Source organism: Amphiprion ocellaris, chromosome 4 (genome assembly GCF_022539595.1).
Source record: "Amphiprion ocellaris isolate individual 3 ecotype Okinawa chromosome 4, ASM2253959v1, whole genome shotgun sequence".
Classification (NCBI taxonomy): domain Eukaryota; kingdom Metazoa; phylum Chordata; class Actinopteri; family Pomacentridae; genus Amphiprion; species Amphiprion ocellaris.
In genome coordinates this window covers 7819474-7839583 of record NC_072769.1, presented here as the reverse complement: position 1 = coordinate 7839583, position 20110 = coordinate 7819474, and the positions used below count along the sequence as shown (strand labels likewise).

Genomic DNA, 20110 nt, shown 5'->3' with positions numbered 1-20110 from the left:
AGAGTTTGCCGCTTCTGCTCATTCATCTTCTAGTTAAAGACTCCACTTCTTTGTGTAGTTGTTATGTGTTAGAGCGTTGTAGCTCAGAGCTGCATGTTATTAGTTCATAGACTTCCTTTTAATGATATATTACCACGCTGTTTTCCCCTGAACTACATCATTGAGGCCTCATTGCAGATTTCTCTTTAATAGAGGTCATCCTGCATCCGTCTCCATTCTGTTTTCTTGCTGTCTGGGTGGGGGGTTGAGAAAATGCAGAGGGCTTGTCACTGGGACTGGGTGAAGGGCTGAAGAAGGAACGAAGGAAAAAGTGGGAGGAGATGCAGGGTAGAAGTTGGGGGAGAATGGGAACGGATATAGGATTACTTACTGGCAAAACTCAAGTACAGCAGCAGCTGTTTAGATTGAGTGTTAGTCATCGCCGTCTCTTCAGTCGCTGGTACCCCCCTCCTCTCTTTTTTGTCTCTCATGAGAGTGTTGTGAATAGCTCCTGAAATAGAGGCCACTGGGGCGTAGAGGGAAAGCTGGTGTGGACAGAGGGGGGGTTTATGTTCGCAAGCAATGCGATACGGTGCCAGTGTGAGAAATGTGTTCACATGCAAAGATATGGAGTGAAAGGAAAGAGCAAGAGAGAGTGGCATGAGGGAGACAAGGCCTAACAGATAAAGTGAAAGAGAGGAAAAGGGAGAGAGAGAAAGCAAAAGACTTAGAGAGAGAGAGAGAGAGAGAGGGGTGGGGAATCAGAGGGAGAGCGAGGCGTGCTCAGACTGAGAGACTGATTCTGAGAGGAAGAAAGCTGGTGAAGGTTCACTGTTGTTTTTCCTGCCTCACGTAGAAATAGCCTCCACAAGAAGGACACATCTTTTTAATTGTTTCACTCTGATTCATTTTTTTGTGGATTTTAATGGGCGTTGGACTACAAATCCTTCTTGAACTTTTGTGAGACTTTTGTGAACTTTTAATTCATTACTGTATCAGATTTACAGTTAATTCACAGCTCTGGTTTTTCTGAAGTCAACATCTGTGTGGGAATATTGTCTGCCTTTGACATGGGGTTTGAAAAGGACCTACTTCTTCTTGGTGAGTCTATCAATGAGAGCATAATATGTGTGCGTTTAACTGGGTGGATGTGTGACTGCTGAGGAAAAAAAAGAAGCAAAAAGTAATGGGAAGTTCAAAAACTGTTTTACACTTCAGTTGAGGTACTTCTTCATTTTGTTAGATATACTGTTAAGTAATATGTGAAACTTATAGAAATTCATACAACTTGCCAGATTAGTGGCCTCTAAGTTTGAATGTCTCACTGTCAGTCACTAAATATAATGAATTACAACTTGTGGATTTGATAGTTGAAGTGGTAGCTTGTGTAAATGTTGTGCCTAGTTGACACGGGTAAGTCCAGTCATGTTAACCCTCCCACACAGTGAGCTCTGCCCCTCAGCTGTGTTTTCTTGCGGTGGTTTTGGACTAAGGTCAGAGTGACTGCTGTGGAGTGAAAAACCTCTGTGACCAGACTTGATATTACATTGACCAGGTCAGTCAGAGTAGCTCCTCAGGTTGTCAGCTTCGCATAAACCCAGAGCATGAATGAGCTGCTGCAACACGCGAAAGTCTGATGGCGCAGTGATTCATAGCAGGAAGAATCTTCAGGCCTAGTTTGAATAAACCACACAAGCGGTGTAGATTTGTGGTGCTGCTGGTAAGAGAGAGCTTCACCACAAACAGAAGTCATTCCATTTCAAGCGGATTTCAGGAACTAAGCTAAAATATTTAAACAGTGTGCTGCTTTAGTCCACCTGCTATCTAATTCCATTGGTTGAGATGTTATACATTATACAATACAGTATGCTGATCATGTTTAACCAACACACATAGGCATACTATTGGTAGGACATGTCATATCTAAAATAAAACTTGATGTACTGACTACCAGGTAAAACGACACCTCAAGTAATCTTTTATAAAGGGATTTAAACCTATAAAGTATTATTCATCCAATATTAAGTTTATTTATTGCATTCAGTCAAATTCTATACTAAAGAAGCAAACAGTAAAAAAACGAAACCATACAAAACAAAAAAACTGTAATATATTAAACATACTGGAAAATAATAATGAGAAATAACCATCAAATAGATAGATAGATAGATAGATAGAGAGATAGATAGATAGATAGATAGATAGATAGATAGATAAACAGATAGATAGATAGATAGATAGATAGATAGATAGATAGATAGATAGATAGATAGATAAACAGATAGATAGATAGATAGATGGATGGATGGATGGATGGATGGATGGATGGATGGATGGATGGATGGATAGATAGATAGATAGATAGATAGATAGATAGATAGCACATCTATCTTGTTTTAGCGAACAAAAACAAAATTATAGACGTAATATTTGTTTTTCTTTTCATTGTAGCTAATTTGGTTTAATTGTACAAACTAACAGTTTTCCATTAAATTAAAAAGAAACATTTGTGAAACTATAATACATTTGTGAATGTAGTTTAACAATATTATATGTTATAAAATCTTCAAAACAAAGACATTTTACATATTTTTAATGTTATTTCACATTTGACAATTCTGAAAAAATACAGGAGGAAATGTATGAAATAATAAGTAAAAATTACCAAAAATGATCTAACTTTTTCCTGTGGAGGATCACGGAGGGCTGGAGTCGATTCAAACTGGCATTGGATGAGAAGTGAGATACATCCAGGACAAATCAGCAGTCAGTTTCAACCCCAACACAAAAACATATACGATGCATGCTCATATTCACACCTCGAATCACCAGTCAGCCTACCGGGAATATCTTTAGGAAGAAGTTGGAGCTCTAAGAGAAAATCTGTGCAACACAGTGTGAACTTGCGAACTCCACACAGAAAGGCTGAGCAGCAGATTCAGACTTTCTTGCTGTGAGACGACAGCACTAACCACTGCGTCAACATTTCCCCGCAATTTATTTGTTTTATTTACTGATGAAGTCGCACTTTAGCTTCCTTTTCACATTCACACTACTCTTTGCTCAGCACTCAATACAACACAAGTTATTAAAGGTGCTCTGATCAAATGTCTCATTAAAAATGATCATCAAACACTGCAGTTTCCCTCAATGCTGATGGGTGTTTTAGCTTCTTTTGTGGTTCAGCACATTTTATCTCCAGCAGTGGCCAATGTCAGCCAAATCCACTGTGATCTTATCAAATAGCACAAAGATGAAGTTAGTTAGCAGCTTGTGAATGTAATGGTACAAAACAAACCAAAAAAAATCTACTTTTTTTCAGCACCTGTCTTTCATGGGTTAGTAAACTCAAAAGTTTCCTTAATTAATGTGTTGAGCGGTAAACATGTGACTGAACAGAACTTATTAATCAGATTAAATGAGGTCTGTGGGTTATATGCGTTTCATATCCATGTGAACATTTGCCTCACATGTGACATATGGGCTAAAGAGTGTTTGCAAAAACGGAAACAGTTCACTTAGAGAGAAGTCCAAATGTAAATCAGCAAGAGGTGAGAAAGAGAGAAGTGCAACACAGTTTACAGAGAAATATGGGGCAGAAGAGACACACAGTGAGTGCAGTGTATCTGACACACAACTATTCTAATTTACTGCAGAGCTTATTGGTGAATGAAGTCAACTGTGAGCGGAGCATAAAGTTGCTCTTTGAATATATCCAGGCCGAGTTTCTGTCTACAGATGCTTCATGATATAATTAGACACAGCCACAGTGCTTCACACACTCACTGTCACTGTCTGCCTTCCCTGCGGAGTTACTATGGGAGCTCCAGCCTCATCACACAACAACAGAAGGCTCATTGTGATCCAAGGAGGGAAACGCAGACGAAGGATCTGGGAGAGTTGAACGCCATGTGTACAGGCTGCTGTTTTCTGCCTTATCAGTGACTCAATAAGTCAGAAAAATGTGACTGACGTGTGTCTGAGTGCTGGTTGTTGGAGTTTAGCAGGAGGAAGAAAACAAAATCACAATATTAACTGTGTCCTCAGTCTTAGCTGAATGTGTTAGCACTAAACACAGTACAGCTGAGGCAGACAGGAACCTTTTATGTAGATGCATGTCCATACTGTAAGTCTAGACACTGAGACCAAGTATAATCCACATTCTCACTGTTGAGTCATATTGCCATTACCCTCTGTTCCCTACATTTCGCAAATATATCATCAATTATAACCATACTAAGCTTTGGGAGCTAGAAAAGAGCAGTGTAATAGTCTGAAATGAGATTTCTGAGACGTTTCTCTACAACTTCACAGAAAATGTACAAAGAATAAAGGCTAACATTACAGTTGACATTTTCTGTGACATTTTTCAGACACATTTTTCAATCTTACAATAGTAGAAGCACAATTTAGCATTCATCTTTAGAAAACCAGAAGAAAAGAAATGCTGCAGGTACATTTTCACCTTGCAAAGCATGACTGTTAGAAAACATGGACCAACTCAGCAGTAAAACTCTGTGTGTTTTCCAGTGTTTGTGTTTGTTAAACACTCTGTTGGCATGTTATTGGTCCAGACATGTGAAAATTAATGCAGTCTAATGTGACAACACATGCAATAAACGCTTCCTTCATTAAGAAAATGTCATTCACCTTTTGATACTGTTTTGTAGTATACAGACATATTTCTGATATTTAATTCTTCCCATTCATATCAGTGATGGGACTGAATATTAGAAACACCTCCGAATGTAACTTGGAAAGTTCCCCAACACCAAAAACTGCAGCTTCCAAAATGATCATTAAGTTGAATATCTTTGTAAATCCATTTCAAATCTGAATTCAGTGACAGTTTGGAAGATATGCCACATTGCAGGATTGCTGCATTAGATTCCATTAGTTATGCATAGTTTAATTCATTTTAAGGGCCGAGTGCCCTATCAGTCTCAGAAGAATAATGGCTCTTTACAAGGGCTTCAAAGTGCAATCACCAGTTGGAGAGTGTCTTTGTTTACTGGAAACCATTCACATGTTTGTGGTTCTTTCAACTATTACAGGTTCTTCATGATTATTTTCATTATTGATTTTTCTGCAGATTATTTTCAGAATTTTTTAATCAACCATTTGGTCTGTAAAACATCAGAAAGCAGCAAGAAATGCCTGTCACAATTCCTCAAATTCTAAGTCGGTAGCTTGTAATTTCTTCTGTCTGATCAACAGTTCAGAACTGGAGATATTATAATGGAAGGGGCAGAAATTACGCAGATTCTTATATGTACAGTTCATACAAATTTTTTATTTTTTTTTTAAATCGATAAGTGTTACTTGTTTGGAAGGGGCCCACAGGTTATCATAAGGTTTTATGGATCCATGATGTCCCTCGGAGTGACTGACTGTGTTTGGCCAAATGTTTTAATTCTTTGAATCTGACATTTTTGACACCTTATGTGTCTATAATCGATTAATTTAAGTTGAAAATTACTTAAGAACCATTTAAAATACGGCATTTACTGAACCAGGCGGTTCCACAAAGTCATATGTTCCTGACAGAAACTATTTTTGTCCTTTAAAGAACCATTTTTATAAAAAGAATTGTTCAGGGATTGTTCTTTAAAAAAAAAAAAAAAAGTCATTTTTGGTTCCAGTTAGTACATTTATTATGACCCGGTGTGAGTGTTATGTTCACAGGGTTTCAAATTTTGTTTTCCCCATCATCTGTAAAGTGGCAAATCAAGAATCACAGTCAGTTCAAACGTCCCTTCAAAAGTGAACCTATTGGGGTTTAATGAAATGAGCAAAGTTTTTAAAACCTTAGTAAGATTGTAAGATTATTGAATTATTATCAAAGTTATCGGGTCTTCTTTCTTTCTCTGCAGGATTAGTGTGTCTGCTGGGAAAATGTGTCTCTGACTGTAAATTTGGCTACTCCAAGAATGAAAAAGAGGAGTGTGTGGGTAAGTCAGCCATGGTCGATCATTTTAAATAATCCTGTACACTGTCTTGTTTCTGTCCACCAAAACTCAAGACAAGAACTCTCAGACACTAATCGTGTTCGTGTTATGCAATGCAATGCCGCTTGCTGGAGTCCAGCAGGAAAAATAACTTTTTTTGATGACATTCCCCATCGTTTTTCCATTTTAGGCATTTTATCCAGAGTTGATTACAATGAAAACAGCAGTGGAAGAAGTTTAAATTGTTACATCACTGCATTTGGTAGCAACCATACAAAGAAACACAAGATACTGAGCAGTGCTCAAAGGTGAACAAAGGAGCTGAAGAAAAGCAGATAATGAGAGCGATTACATAACATTTAAATATCAGACAAAAATGAAAAAAGCACTGCCACAGGAAATGTAGTGCTTTATATGTACTGATCTCTTGATGTTTCTGTATTCAAATCTACAGATACAGATGAGTGTAAAGAAAACCTGTATCCATGTGGGAACAACTCAAACTGCTTGAACACAGCAGGCAGCTACTTCTGTCAGTGTCTTTCTGGGTTCGAACACGGTGGTGGGAGCCAAGACTTCGAACCGTTTTCTGGACTACAGTGTCAAGGTAAGTGTGTGTCTGTCTGTGTGTCAGTGAGATGTGTCTCTCCAGTCTTTTTTTTTTAACTAACCTGATTGGGAGCTACAACTGCACCTGTCATGTTGGGTACACCAACGTCAGCAACAGCAGCAGCCCTGGACACTGTGAAGGTCAGCAGTGATGTTTTCTTAGTGTTCAAAATTATTTCAAGTGAAATTTTGGCTCCACCCAGTTGGTAATAAGTGGATTCTGATGTGACGAGTTTGAACTTTGTGTTAAGCTCTTATTTTCCATGTTTTACACAACTGCTTTTTGTCAAAACTCACCGTTCAGTTCACAAATGTGCTTTGTTAGAGTGAATAACATATTGTGAAAACAGACAGGAAACTGAGTGTGCACAGTGACTGTGAGTGTGAACGAGGAAGCTCATCACACACTCATCACTCAACAACAGAAGCATTTAAAAGAAATGAAATTTTCAGCAACAGAACGAGATATTAGACTGACAGTAATGTTTTTTGCTTTAGCTTGAAAATTATGAAGTAAATGTTGATTGCACAATGCAACGTCTACAGAACAATACCACCATTCCTTCAACTGGTTTTAGACATGTTCCTTATAAGCTTCTAAAATTTGTCTGTTGCCACTTTAAAGTTTATCAAAATAACTCCTCTGCATGGTGCTTATTAAGGCAAGCCAGAGTTATTTATTTAGCACATTTGAAAAGTGGCAAAGTGCTTCACGGTTTAAAAATGTGACTGACATGCCACATAATCAAGTTTAAATACTGCTGTTCACACCCTATAGTGTTGTTTTTGGTGTGAATTTGCTTGAGTAATTTACATATACAAGGTTAAAACCCTACAAAAAAGCATATGAAAGTGCAACTTTGCCTGGTTATAAGGAATTTTAAGGCTAAGATTCTACAATATTATTAAATATAGAGATTAACCTTAGTAATGTTGAGCTGAAATGTCAACTCTACAAAAATATACTTCAAAATGCAACAAATTCAAGAATTCACTGAATCCCTGATGAGAAAGCATTGTTTTTATTTTTATTTTATAATTAGTGTTTTTAAATACATTTGTTTTACTCAGCTAGTAGAAAACCATCATACCTTTTGCCACAAATAGTCTGCACTCAGACAAACCCAAAACCCCTGAGAGCAGTGGTTCAATTTACTTCTAATAATTTTAGAGAAGCGAGAAGAAATATGTTTGTTTATTTATTTATTTATTTATTTGGCTTGCTTGTTTGTTTGTTTTGTTACAAACATAGATTGTAATGGTGATGTCAGTGCATAATGGGAACAGATGCTCTGACAACAATCTTTGGAATTTTACACCAAATAAAGTGGGGTTTTTTGTAATGAACTTTTTCTAAGTTCCTGTGATGATCTCTAAAAAGGTCATACATTCTTGTGCGTCATCATGATTATATCTGACCTAAACCGCAAAGCCATCTCCAGCCTCCTGCTAGTTTTAATTGCAGCTTTTAACTATCCTGAAATGGCAAGACAACATCTCACGGCACTGTTTGCCAGGAAAGCTCAGAAATGCCTCTAAGATCCTTTTGCCAACATTGAAAGACTCACACGGTTGTGGAGATGTTTGTTCCCTTCTGGGCTTGGGCAATGCCTTCTATATTCAGACTTGTTTCCGCCTTTCTTACCAAAGTCATCATCCCAGAGGAATGACATCTATCTTTCTGTCCTCATGCAGATAGAAATGAATGCACTGACACTAAAAATAACAAAGACATCTGTGGAAAGAAAGGAACTTGTCAGAATGTTGATGGGAGTTACTGGTGCAAGTGTGAAGAAGGTTACACCAATTCTGGAAAAAACAGCACACCATGCTCAGGTGAGTTTATGCATTCTGTTTCCCTTCATCTCCTTCGCTTATTTCAGATAAATATTATATTTCCTCATATTCCTCATATGAAGGAACTAGAGGTTCACACCTTCATTACTTAACCTTGTAAACACAGTACAGTGTCATTCACACCATATTTCTGCCATAGCAGTGAAGGGACAAAAAGTCATGTACTAGTTCCGGTTAGTCTTCTAAGTCTCATTCCTTGTATTTTTGCTTTGTTAACTTGGTTGTGAAAGCCTGCTTTACATTCTGTACTTTCTGTATTGACTAACCTCTTTCCAGGCAGCCTGTGGTTCAATCCTGATCAGATGCAGTTTAGTACTGTTGCTTTTCTGTGAAGATTTTATCACACTCTTCTGCTTACTATGCATGTCGAAGTGGATGACTTGTTTCCGCCTGTCTCACCAAAATCATCATCCCAGAGGAATGACCATCTATCTTTCTGTCCTCATGCAGATATAAATGAATGCAAAGATGCTGAAAATAATAAAGACATCTGTGGAAAGAAAGGAACTTGTCAGAATGTTGATGGGAGTTACTGGTGCAAGTGTGAAGAAGGTTACACCAATTCTGGAAACAAAAGCACACCATGCTCAGGTGAGTTTATGAATTCTGTTTCCCTTCATCTCCTTCGCTTATTTCAGATAAATTGTGTAATATGTATCTTTATCTCGTCATATTCCTCATATAAAGGAACTAGAGGGTCACACCTACATTACTTAACCTTCTAAACACAGTACAGTCGGATGCATGTCGAAGTTGATGACTTGTTTTCTCCTATCTCACCAAAGTCATCATCCCAGAGGAATGACCGTCTATCTTTCTGTCCTCATGCAGATATAAATGAATGCAGGGATGCTGAAAATAACAAAGACATCTGTGGAAAGAAAGGAACTTGTCAGAATGTTGATGGGAGTTACTGGTGCAAGTGTGAAGAAGGTTACACCACTTATGGAAATGAAAGGACTCTATGCTTAGGTGAGTGTGTGCATTCTGTTTCCCTTCATCTTCTTTGCTTATTTCAAATAAATTGTGTAATAAAGATTATATTTCCTCATATTCCTCATATAAAGGAACTAGAGGTTCACACCTTCATTACTTGACCTTCTAAACACAGTACAGTGTCATTCACACCATATATATGCCATAGCAGTGAAGGGATAAAATGTCATGTACTAGTCCCGTTTAGTCTTCTAAGTCTCATTCCTTGTATTTTTGCTTTGTTAATTTGGTTGTGAAAGCCTGCTTTACATTCTGTACTTTCTGAATTGGCTAACCTCTTTCCAGGCAGCCTGTGGTTCAATCCTGATCAGATGCAGTTTAGTACTGTTGCTTTTCTGTGAAGATTTTATCCCACTCTTTCGTTTGCTGTGCATGTCCAAGTTGATGTGATAACAGTTGAATGTTTCACTTTGTGCCATCTAGAGCTTGACTGTGACAGCTTCAGTGAGGACGGCAGGCCTTCACAGGTAAGATTTACTGCACAATTATTAGCATAATCTTGCAACAATTAAAAATACAGAAAATGCAAAAAAGCTCTTGTAGAGGATTTATCTTCAAGTTGTCCTCAATTACATTTCAGCTCATTTTCTTTATTTCAAGCACCACTCTATGGCCTTGCAGGGTTTGGTATACATGATCTTCACTATAGCTGAATAGTCTCATTATTCTCTACGTCTCTTTTTCTCGTAGTCGCTTGGAGGCCTGGCAGACATTTTGTCCATGATGAGAAACAGCTGTTTGAGTCTGTCTAACCCAAGCACTGCTGCTGTAGGGAAGGTTGATGGAGAGGCGCTACTGGAGGTCAGAAAAAAGATACAAAACACACACTCACTCTTAAACCACATGCAAATGCAGGTGGTATTCTCAATGTCCCTCCTGTCCTGCATCTTGGACAGAAACTTTTCACAGCCACTGAGGAGATCCTGTCTCCCGGGCAACTGGACAGCAGTGACGGTGTGACCGAGTTGCTCGACACAATGGAGCACTCTATTTTGCTGATCGGTCCTCAGCTCAAAGCCAACCGAACCAAGATAGAGACCACAGAGACAGGTAGCAAAATTTAATCCAAAAGCTCATTATGTGATCTGCACATCTGAAAACAACTAAGTTTACCATTTGTTATCTTATTAAATAGATGTAGAGATTGCTGTTCAAAAAGGAAACATCCGGCCAACGGGACCGATCCATCTGATGACTGAAAACGCTAGCCTCGACACTGACTGGACAACAGCAGCTGGGATGGGGACGTACCCCGGTAACTTCTCCTCTCTTCTGATAAAAAAAGTCACATTTTTCAACCACAGTATATTCATAGTCGGAATGTCTTTTACAGGTTTTGCTCTGGCTGCACTGTTGACCTACAAGAACCTGGAGATATCCATGAATGAGTCTTTTGAGGATCTCAAAGAATATAAAAAAGATGGTGTGGAACCCTCCTTTCACGTGTCCTCCAGAGTTGTGTCTGTTGTGGTCTCCAACCCATCCACTCAGAAACTGAATCGCGCTGTTAACATCACTCTCAGACATCTGCAGGTGGGCCCTTCACAGTGGTCCCACTTTATCTGACGTGTCATTTCTCTCAATCACTTTCGAGTAACAGCACATCTTTGCTGTATTGGTTTTGGTTTAGGACAAAGTGGAGTCCTCTGAGATGAGGTACATCTGTGCATACTGGAATGAAACAGGAGTCTGGTCCACAGATGGTTGCTCACCGCAGCACTCCAATGCCACACACACTCTGTGTACGTGTGAACATCTGAGCAGTTTTGCTGTTCTCATGGCCCTTTACCCCATGGAGGTAAGAAATGGTTAAACACATCTAAATAGACACCTAAATAAAATGTCAATTTCTCCAACACATTTAGCTTATTAGTTTCTTACACCATGAACATATTAGTGTTGCAAAACTTTGCAAAAAAAAAAAATGCTTTCTGGGTTGACAGCCAAAGAAATTATTGTTTTTCACTGGTAATATTGTGTCAGGAGATTATTAGGTGTGAACCCTTAAGGCAGGCAGATAGAGACAGAACTTCAATAAAATTTTTATTAACAAAGGTTAACAGGTAAAGAAACAAAAGCAGGCTGGTGAGTTGAAGAAAAAACAAAGCAACAATCCACATGATATCTAGATCACTAATCCCATCTGAACAAATCCAAAAAATGGCAAAAAAAAAAGATGAGCAGGCAGGCAACTGGCAGTTAACACAAGAAAGTAGCAAACAGGACAAATGGGCTTACACACTGAAAACGTACTGAGGAGACAAGAAATAGGTGAATGACATTCTGGGAAATCCAGAGAGGCAAGAAACAGGGTCAAAGTGGGGACAGAAAACACAAGGAACATGTAAGAGAAGGGGAATTCAAACTAAAACAGGAACAACGCAGAAAACAAAACCAAAACCCAAATACCATGACCAAGTTGCAGACTTAAGATGCGCATGAAACCTGTTTTAGAAGATAATTTTAACTAACCACTGAGCTTTTAGAGGTTTTCAGCAAACAAAAATGAATGTCTTTGTCTTCGTCGTCACTGTCTGGAAACTCGCCCAGAAGTTCTCCAGCCTCAACCCAGATCTCATTATCATTTGGGTTTGTGACCACTGATGCATTCAATAAATTTATCAATAGATAAGTAATACCATCTATCTATCTAGATATATCTGTCAGTGTATATCAATGTGAAACCATCTTTTAAAACCATTGTAAACTACCTACCAGTTAGTGACTAGCTTGTGAACACAAAGGAGCATTTAGCATGTAAAGAAAAACTTGGAGATGGTGTAGTGTGATCTACCAATGAAAGTATGACGGCCAACAAACTCGCATTTCTTTTTCCCTCATGAACTCACTCAGCTGTAGCTACGTCAGCTGAATAACCCACCCATAATGGTCTCCAATTACTCACGTCTTCTTTTCTCTTCTAGCACACCTTTGGGCTCTTGCTGGTGACCAAGATTGGGCTGACCATCTCCCTGTTGTGTCTGATGTTGTGCATCCTGACATTCCTGTTCTGCCGATCCATACAAGGCACTCGTACCACCATCCACCTGCACCTCTGCATCTGCCTTTTCTTAGCTGATCTCATCTTCCTGGCCGGCATTTCTCGAACTAAACCTGAGGTATGTTTGTAGGAACAAACTCTGAGTTCAGTTATATGGAATGCAGTGAACAAAAAATTTAATTTGATGTTTACATTTGGTTGACCCAATGGACACAGCTGGACTTGGAGCTAAATGCTACCTTTTATTTGTTAACTGCATTCGTGCTTACAGCAACATCATGTGCCAGTGAGGGATGCGGCCCGTACCTATAAATAAACTGCATTTAACGTGTAATTACATCACATGAGGCCCATCTTCCCGTATAGAAGCTACAAAGCAGAGTCTGTTTCACAGTAACAGTAACTTCAGAGCATTCATGCAGTATTAAACCTCAAACCCCATCTTCCTGCCACGCTGCTGTAGAATACCCTTGTGGTTTTCCTGAGGCACAAAAAGAGAAAAAAATATAGTTTCTCTTAAATAGTACACTTGAGTATGTTCATGATGGTGCAGAAACTCACAAAATGAGAACAGGGAAGTTTAGAATTGAGAGAGGACAACTGTCACAGAGGTGCTTGAGACTGTCAGGTTTAACCCAACATGTCGGTGTAGATTCTCAATCATCCAGGTCCTGGTAATCGTAGGAACTTCAGTTGAAAGCAGCTAGACCTTTCTTTGTTTGTTCTTGAAGACGTTTCACTTCTCATCCAAGAGGCTTCAACCCTTCTTTAGAACTGAAAAGCTTCTTCAAGAACCTAAAAGAGAAGTCTAGCCGCTTTTTTGCTGAAGCTCCTAGGATTACCGCATATGTCCTAATAAGTTGTACAGTTTGAGGAACTTGTGTTTTACTCAACTATTTGTAACTAATGTGTGTAAGTATGTATTTTTCTTCATTTGGAAAGCAGAACATATACGGGTATTTCTGCTTATGCTAAAAGGTAGTTCCACCACTTCCACCACTGGTTTCAGTTAGTATGATTTTAATCTTATTTAGATGATTAAAAATCTCTATTTGTGTGACTAGTTTCAGCTTAGAACCTTATTTTTTTGTCTGTTTTGAATGTATTGACATCCGTCTTCTCTCCATACAGGGCGCCTGCAGGTTTGTTGCAGTGATGCTTCATTTCTTCTTCATGGGCGTTTTCACATGGATGCTGCTAGAAGGGGTGCAGCTGTACCGTATGGTTGTCCTGGTGTTTAATGCCACCATCAGGCCCCTCTACCTGTACGTCACGGGTTATGGGGCACCTCTTGCTATCGTCATTATATCTGGCATCATTAGACCAACGGGATACGGCACTGAAAAGTAGTAAGTGTGTGAATAAAGGGTGAACTATGTGGAAACTGCTTGTTGTGTGAAAGAGAGAAAATTAGAGACACGAGTGTGTATCTTGTTTGCGTTAGGGTTAGGGTTAGGGTTAGGTGGATTAATCACACTTGCCGTTATCTATCTCCATGGCGTAATCAGCACCCTGTCATGAGCATGTGTTTCCTTCCTCCCATCTACAGCTGCTGGCTATCCCTGAAAGACGGCCTCATCTGGAGCTTCTATGGCCCCATTTGCCTCATCATCATCCTGAATGTCTTTTTCTTCATCGTCACTGTCTGGAAACTCGCCCAGAAGTTCACCAGCCTCAACCCAGACCTTTCCAAGCTGCGCAAAATTAAGTCAGTCTGTGTTTATTTGAACGTGTGTCAAACTGTGTGGATTTCTGCTGCTGTTGTAATGTCTTCAGTAATGTTACCCTCGCCTTCCCCACTGCGCAACCAGGCACTAAGATAAAACTTATATAGATTCAGTAGGGCAGCTTTGACATTGAGAAATGCTTTGATGGAAAGAATGTGGGAGTTTTGTGAAGAGAAAAATGTAGGAAATGTCTTCATAGTACGAACTTGCTCTCTGATGCTACTGCTACTGAGGGGCTTTACTCTCAAAACCTGTCGCTCTGCAGTCTGGTCTGTTTTTTTTTTTTTTTTTAAAACTCCACTCTGTATAAAAACGTGCAGCTGCAAAACACATCTGAGCCAAAATGAAAAAGCTTCCCCCTTTGGATGCACTGATTCATCAATCAGTGACGTGTCATTTAATCCAAGGAACTGTGAAACTTGAACTTTTTGTGCAACAAGCAGGCAAGAAGGGAGTTTATTCAGTCAAAGAAAAACTCAGAAAGCATTAGATTATACTGCAAATGTTCCTGTAGTTTGTGTCAGTGGAAAAATGTGTACCCTGTTCACATTTTGGGTCTTCTTGTTTGTTTAATGAGTCATGTGTAAGTTGGTGAATCTTTAAAAGAACCACTCACTGATTCAGCGGGATTGAAATCAAAACCTGATCCCCTTATTCGTAGGAAAAATAAGGACACATCAGTGAATAGTACAAAGGGCTCATGCAGAGGGGTTTGGCAGAGAAAGTTTTTGAAATACTGGGCCCCTTTTATGCTAATCTTTTATATTTATCAGTTGCCTTTGGCTTGTCTTCTTCCACAAGCTTGCAATTGACAGTAACCTCATAAAAAAATTCTGTTCTGTTGCTTTTCCCCCTTGTCATCATCTATTTTCTTTCCTTTCACTCTTGAGGGGTTTTCCAGATAGTGCAGTGGTAACTGAGTCATCCATGGATAATCTCTCTGTCTGTGTCTCTTTTACTGACCTCCATGTCCCATCCTCTTTTTCCTTCTGCAGAGCTTTCACAGTGACAGCTATAGCCCAGATGTGTATCCTGGGTCTGATGTGGGTGTTTGGGGCCTTCTTGTTTCAAGAGGGAACAACAATTGTGGCGTATGTCTTCACGATTCTCAACAGCCTACAGGGTGCACTGATCTTCATCATGCACTGCCTGCTGTCTAAACAGGTAGGATATATTAGTGTTGCTTAAGTGTGAAGCTTGGCGTTGACACGACACATTAACACAATAGATTAAAAGAAGAAAAAATCAACTGAAAGATAAAATGTGACAGCAGAGATCTTACATTGAGCCAGAGGTGGCAGCCACAGATTTTTTTTTTCTGATGTTCTGATGCCCTCTGCAGGTGAGAGATGAGTACGCCCATTTCCTCTCTTGTATCTGCACACCACAGAAGAAGAGATACTCGGACTTCAGCACCACCAATCCCTCTAGCAGTCAGTCACAAGTAAGTATGCGGAGATATTACTCGTCTCCATTTTCTCCGTCTATGTCACAAGCACACAGTGGTGAAAAGTATTTGAAAACAATTACTCATCGACAGCACTTCAGTGCAGTTTTAGAATGTACTCTTTATTCTACTACACTCAGTTTACATCTGTAGTTACTGGTTACTTTGCAGATTTGATTTTTACATTATAAATATATGAGCAGCTGACAAAATATGACAATTTTAAAGGACCAGTTTACGCAGCAGTATCTAAAATAATTTAGTTTGCTTAATCTTTAACAGCTGTATCGTTAACATACTGTTTACATGTTGATTCATCAGAAGCTTCATTTCAGTACAACTGTGGAAGAAATAACCTTCTCTTAAGTAGAAGTAATATATAGTTGCTATAAATAGTATTCTTCCCCCTTGAAAGTTTTACCTTTTTACTGCATTTCAGTATGGTCAATTTAATTTGTTTTTTTGGGCAAGAATTGACAAAGACTATTTCAGGTCAAAGTGAAAACTAAATTCGACAAAGTTATGTTAATTTATTAAAAATGTAAAATAAGCGATTGCATAAGTCACCCTCTTGAAAGTGACTCACATGATTAAACACAGGTGCACCTAAATATTTATAGAAGTCACACAATTAGTGAACAGGAGATCAAATGAGTGCGGTTAATGTATCCTAAGTGATTTAACTACACCATGAAGACAAAAGAACATATCAAGCAACTCTGTGAAAAGGTTCTATAAAAGCATACATCAGAGCATGGAAAAAATACAATTTCCAAGTTTCTGAATATCCTTTCGAGTACAGTTAAATCCATCATTAAGAAATGGTACATCATCATATGCACACAATCCCGACTGTGAAGCATGGTGGTGGCAGCATCATGATGTGAAGGTGCTTTAGACCTGTAAGGCTTGTAAAGGTAGAGGTTAAAATGGGAAATCTTGGAGGACAACCACATGCAGTCTGCAAAGGAACTGCAACTTGGAAGATTTGTTTTTTCAACAAGACATAGAGCATAGAGGCAGTGTATAGCCAAAACTACACAGAAGCAATTTAACGGCAACAACATGACACATCTGGTGTGGCTACATCAGAGAACTGGCCTTAGTTCAATTGAGAATTTATGACTCATGACCCCTTGATCAGTTTTGCAAAGATAAATAAGACAAACTAGCTTGACCGATTCACTCCTATCCACACAGGCTCAATGCTGTAGTTGTGGAATAAAGGTGCATCTACTAAACACTGACTTGAAGGAGGTAAAAACATATGCAAATAATGATAATAATAATAATAATAATAATAATAATAATAATAATAATAATAATAATAATAATAATAATAATAATAATAATAATAATAATAATAATTTGGCCACAATTCAATGTTGAAAAACATTGAAGAACAAAAAAAAGACGTAAAAAACAAACAAAAAAAAAGCAAAAGACGTAAACTTCCAAGAGGAGTTTAGATGTCTAAAAATGCTCATCAAAAATAAAAATAAGTCTGCAGAAAAAAAACAGCATCTTACTGTTGTAGCTGTATGAGGTGAAGCTTTTTTAAACTACTCTGTATACAGTTGGAGAATTTGGTCTATAGTGGGTCTAAATGAAGAGGAAAGAAGAAAAATATCATGAAACTTCACAACTCTGTTCTCATATGCTTGTCTTTTCTGTAAGGCAACAACTGTAAAAAACATTTAGTGCACGGTGTCATTAGCCCAAAACCACCATTTTTCAGTTTCTCAATGCGTTGTATTTTATAAGCACATCATATGTTTTTGTGTTTTTAACCTAACTGTGTCTAATAACAGCTGTCAGATAAAGGGGTAAAAAGTGCAGTACTCCCTGTAAATTGTAGTAATGCAGAATGAAGCAGCATAACAAAGACAATATGATAGACCTTTACTTGTAATGAAGTATTTTTACATTGTATTGCTACTTTGGTTAAATAATTGTTGTTTCTGATGATGTGGTTTGTCTTTCTTCAGGGTTCTCGGAGTGGGCAGCACACCGGAGAATCTCAAATATGAGGAACTTTTTTCACTAATTCTCCCCCGAAAGACAGACTATCACACCTTCAGCCTATTTTGGCCCTGATTTTAAAGGTTTGAATCACTTCACATAAAAATTCTGCCATTTATTTTATCATCTATTTGTCAGTTTAAACCACATGGAAAGCAGTGACTTTTTACCTGGGAATTTGGACCCACCATGGGGGTTGTAGAATAAGTTGACTAAATTGATTGATTTATGAGTTAGGAAAGAAGTTAACAATTGTTTTTCTGATACACAAAATTATACTACTGTTTCTGAATTTTCTCTAATGTTTTCATATCAAAATGAAAAATCCTCCTTGGTACTGTGGATCTGCAGGCAGGTATTACTTGTCTTTAAAAGTTCATCCACCAGATTGGTTGTTTACTGCTGCAGATGTAGATAAACTTCAGTCCTTTCAGAGACTAGTGAAATAATGGGACCAAACATTTTAACAACTTTAAAGCCATAAACCTAAATCCAGTAAACTGAATCACATCATCAGCCAATCAGTTATATTATGGGTCATACGGTCTGGCATTTACCTCATTTATTTAGTTATTTTCGTTACTGATGATGTTTTACAGCACTCTTTGTAGATCCTGTTGTATCGGGAATGACAGATTTTTATTTGAGTGTAGAATAATCCGATACATGTGTTACTTATGCGACAGCAGGCAAAAAAAAGGCCAGCTGTTGAAAGTGTTTTTTCAGGAGCTCCAGATGTGAAGCTCATAGGTTCAACGAAAACATATCACAATCATAAAATAAGCTGTATTCCCTTCAAAGTGATTCAAAGTGAGACTAATATAGATATATTTATTTTAAAGTGCAGACGATAAAGCCTAAATAATGTAGGCTGTAAGAAAATATGAGCAGCACAAGAAAACAGTTTGCACTCTATTTTATATAAATGTTTAATGTAAAAATAAGGGTGGGCATGCTTTTCTTGTTTATGGGATCTTCTCAGATAATATTTGTTTTCATGTACTGTATTCAACAGTATGTTGTGATGGGAAAGAAACAACTGACTGATAATGCAAATTACCCATGAAGTGCCTCTGAGTTTGCTCATGTTCCCATGTGGGCTCCTGTAGAGATTTTATATCTGTTGTTGCTTTCATTCCTAAACAAAACAAGTGATTTTTAATCACTTGTGGCTATTATTGAAGAGTCTATCTTGGTTTACAATTGAGCTGTGCCCTTTTTCCACAGGTGTATGTGAATTTTTTTTTTTTTTTTTTTATTCTTGAAATTGTAAACCAAGTAAACAAATCTGTCTGGGCAATTTGCAAAATCAGACCCACCCTTCTGATAAGCCTGCAGCTTCCTGCAATCAAACTGTTTATGGAATAAATTTCCATTTTGTTATTATGTTCTTTTTATAGCTGTTAGCCTGTGCCTGCACACATTGTTAGTTACTGTAAGATTGAAGTCACTTCCCTGAAATGCGAACTTCAGCAGTAATGGGAGCTGTACAGACCTGACTTTATTTTATTGCACTTTTCCGTTGTAAAAGACATCGATGATCCAGCACACCGCCACTCACACAGTGCATGTAATAATCATGTAATAATCAAGAAGACTTGATAACTAGCCTCACTTACTGAACCTGAACAGTTGTGAAAATATATTTTTATATTTTCAGTTTTATAGAAATTTGTAAAGCATGTTCTCTTTAGAGAAAATGGGAGCATGTCTTTGGAGTTTAAATCAGATTTTTTTTTTATTTGAAAGATTTTTTTGATTGTTAAGATTTAAGTTTCTTCTCACTTTCTTGTGTACAAATGTGATTAAAGCCACCAAGTTGCTGGTTTTAACGGCTAGATTGTTCTTCGGTTCATAAGCGTGGCTGCATTTTTTTAAAAAATGACCACCTAAACCTTTTATTCGTGCTTTACAAAATGTATTTTTATGTGAAAAAGCTACATGCATTATGCAGCGTTTTGTGAATGTAAGAACTATTGTTGTTAGAATATACTATATGAACTTATTTTTTTACTTTGTTGTTATTCGGTTATGTTTTCTTTAAGGAATATGCATCACAAAATTTATTAAAGCTTCTACTTCATCAAAAAATCTCCGAAATGTGTGGTTTATTAGCTTTGGTTGCATCAAACAAACACATAAATACATACAGTACTTACTGTAGGAACACAGACAGATAGATTCAAGCTCATCATTTGGACAGATGAATCTGAGAAGTGGGACTTTTCAAAGTTACTATAGTGGAAAATGTGAGCTACATGTGTTTGTTTATTTTAAATCTTTACATTATGCACATAATTATTGATAGTTTCATTTATAAATTCCATAGTTGGTATGTATTCACTAGTTATCTCAGATGTTATTTGGGTTGTTATGTATATCTTCTTACAGAATTTGAACTTTAGGAGTTGAATTTTTGCCATTTTGTCAGTGAGTTTGTGAGTTTTTTAAACCTTATCACTCTTTTGATTCCATTGTGTTGAGAAAGAGCTGTTGTAGTGTCAAAATAATTCTTTCAGTTGAA

At 37.8% G+C, this 20110-nt stretch overlaps 1 protein-coding gene across 1 annotated transcript; it reads left to right on the top strand.

Moving 5' to 3' along the window:
• Nucleotides 1–576: 576 nt before the first annotated feature.
• On the top strand, nt 577–19679 carry LOC111569926 (adhesion G protein-coupled receptor E5). The gene is made up of 18 exons (XM_023272379.3): nt 577–1080; nt 5853–5930; nt 6382–6534; nt 8232–8372; nt 8844–8984; nt 9225–9365; nt 9813–9856; nt 10080–10190; nt 10286–10439; nt 10525–10644; nt 10723–10922; nt 11020–11187; nt 12314–12508; nt 13522–13739; nt 13940–14098; nt 15113–15281; nt 15460–15561; nt 17553–19679. The coding sequence occupies exons 1-18, from the start codon at nt 1050–1052 to the stop codon at nt 17592–17594; spliced, it is 2367 nt and encodes a 788-aa protein (XP_023128147.2). The 5' UTR covers nt 577–1049; the 3' UTR covers nt 17595–19679.
• Nucleotides 19680–20110: the final 431 nt, after the last annotated feature.

Coding starts and splice junctions, on each gene's coding strand:
- LOC111569926 (XM_023272379.3), top strand. CDS start 1,050: ATGGGGTTTGAAAAGGACCTACTTCTTCTTG. Junction 8,373..8,843: donor AAACAGCACACCATGCTCAG/GTGAGTTTATGC, acceptor GTCCTCATGCAG/ATATAAATGAATGCAAAGAT. Junction 10,645..10,722: donor TGGGATGGGGACGTACCCCG/GTAACTTCTCCT, acceptor TGTCTTTTACAG/GTTTTGCTCTGGCTGCACTG.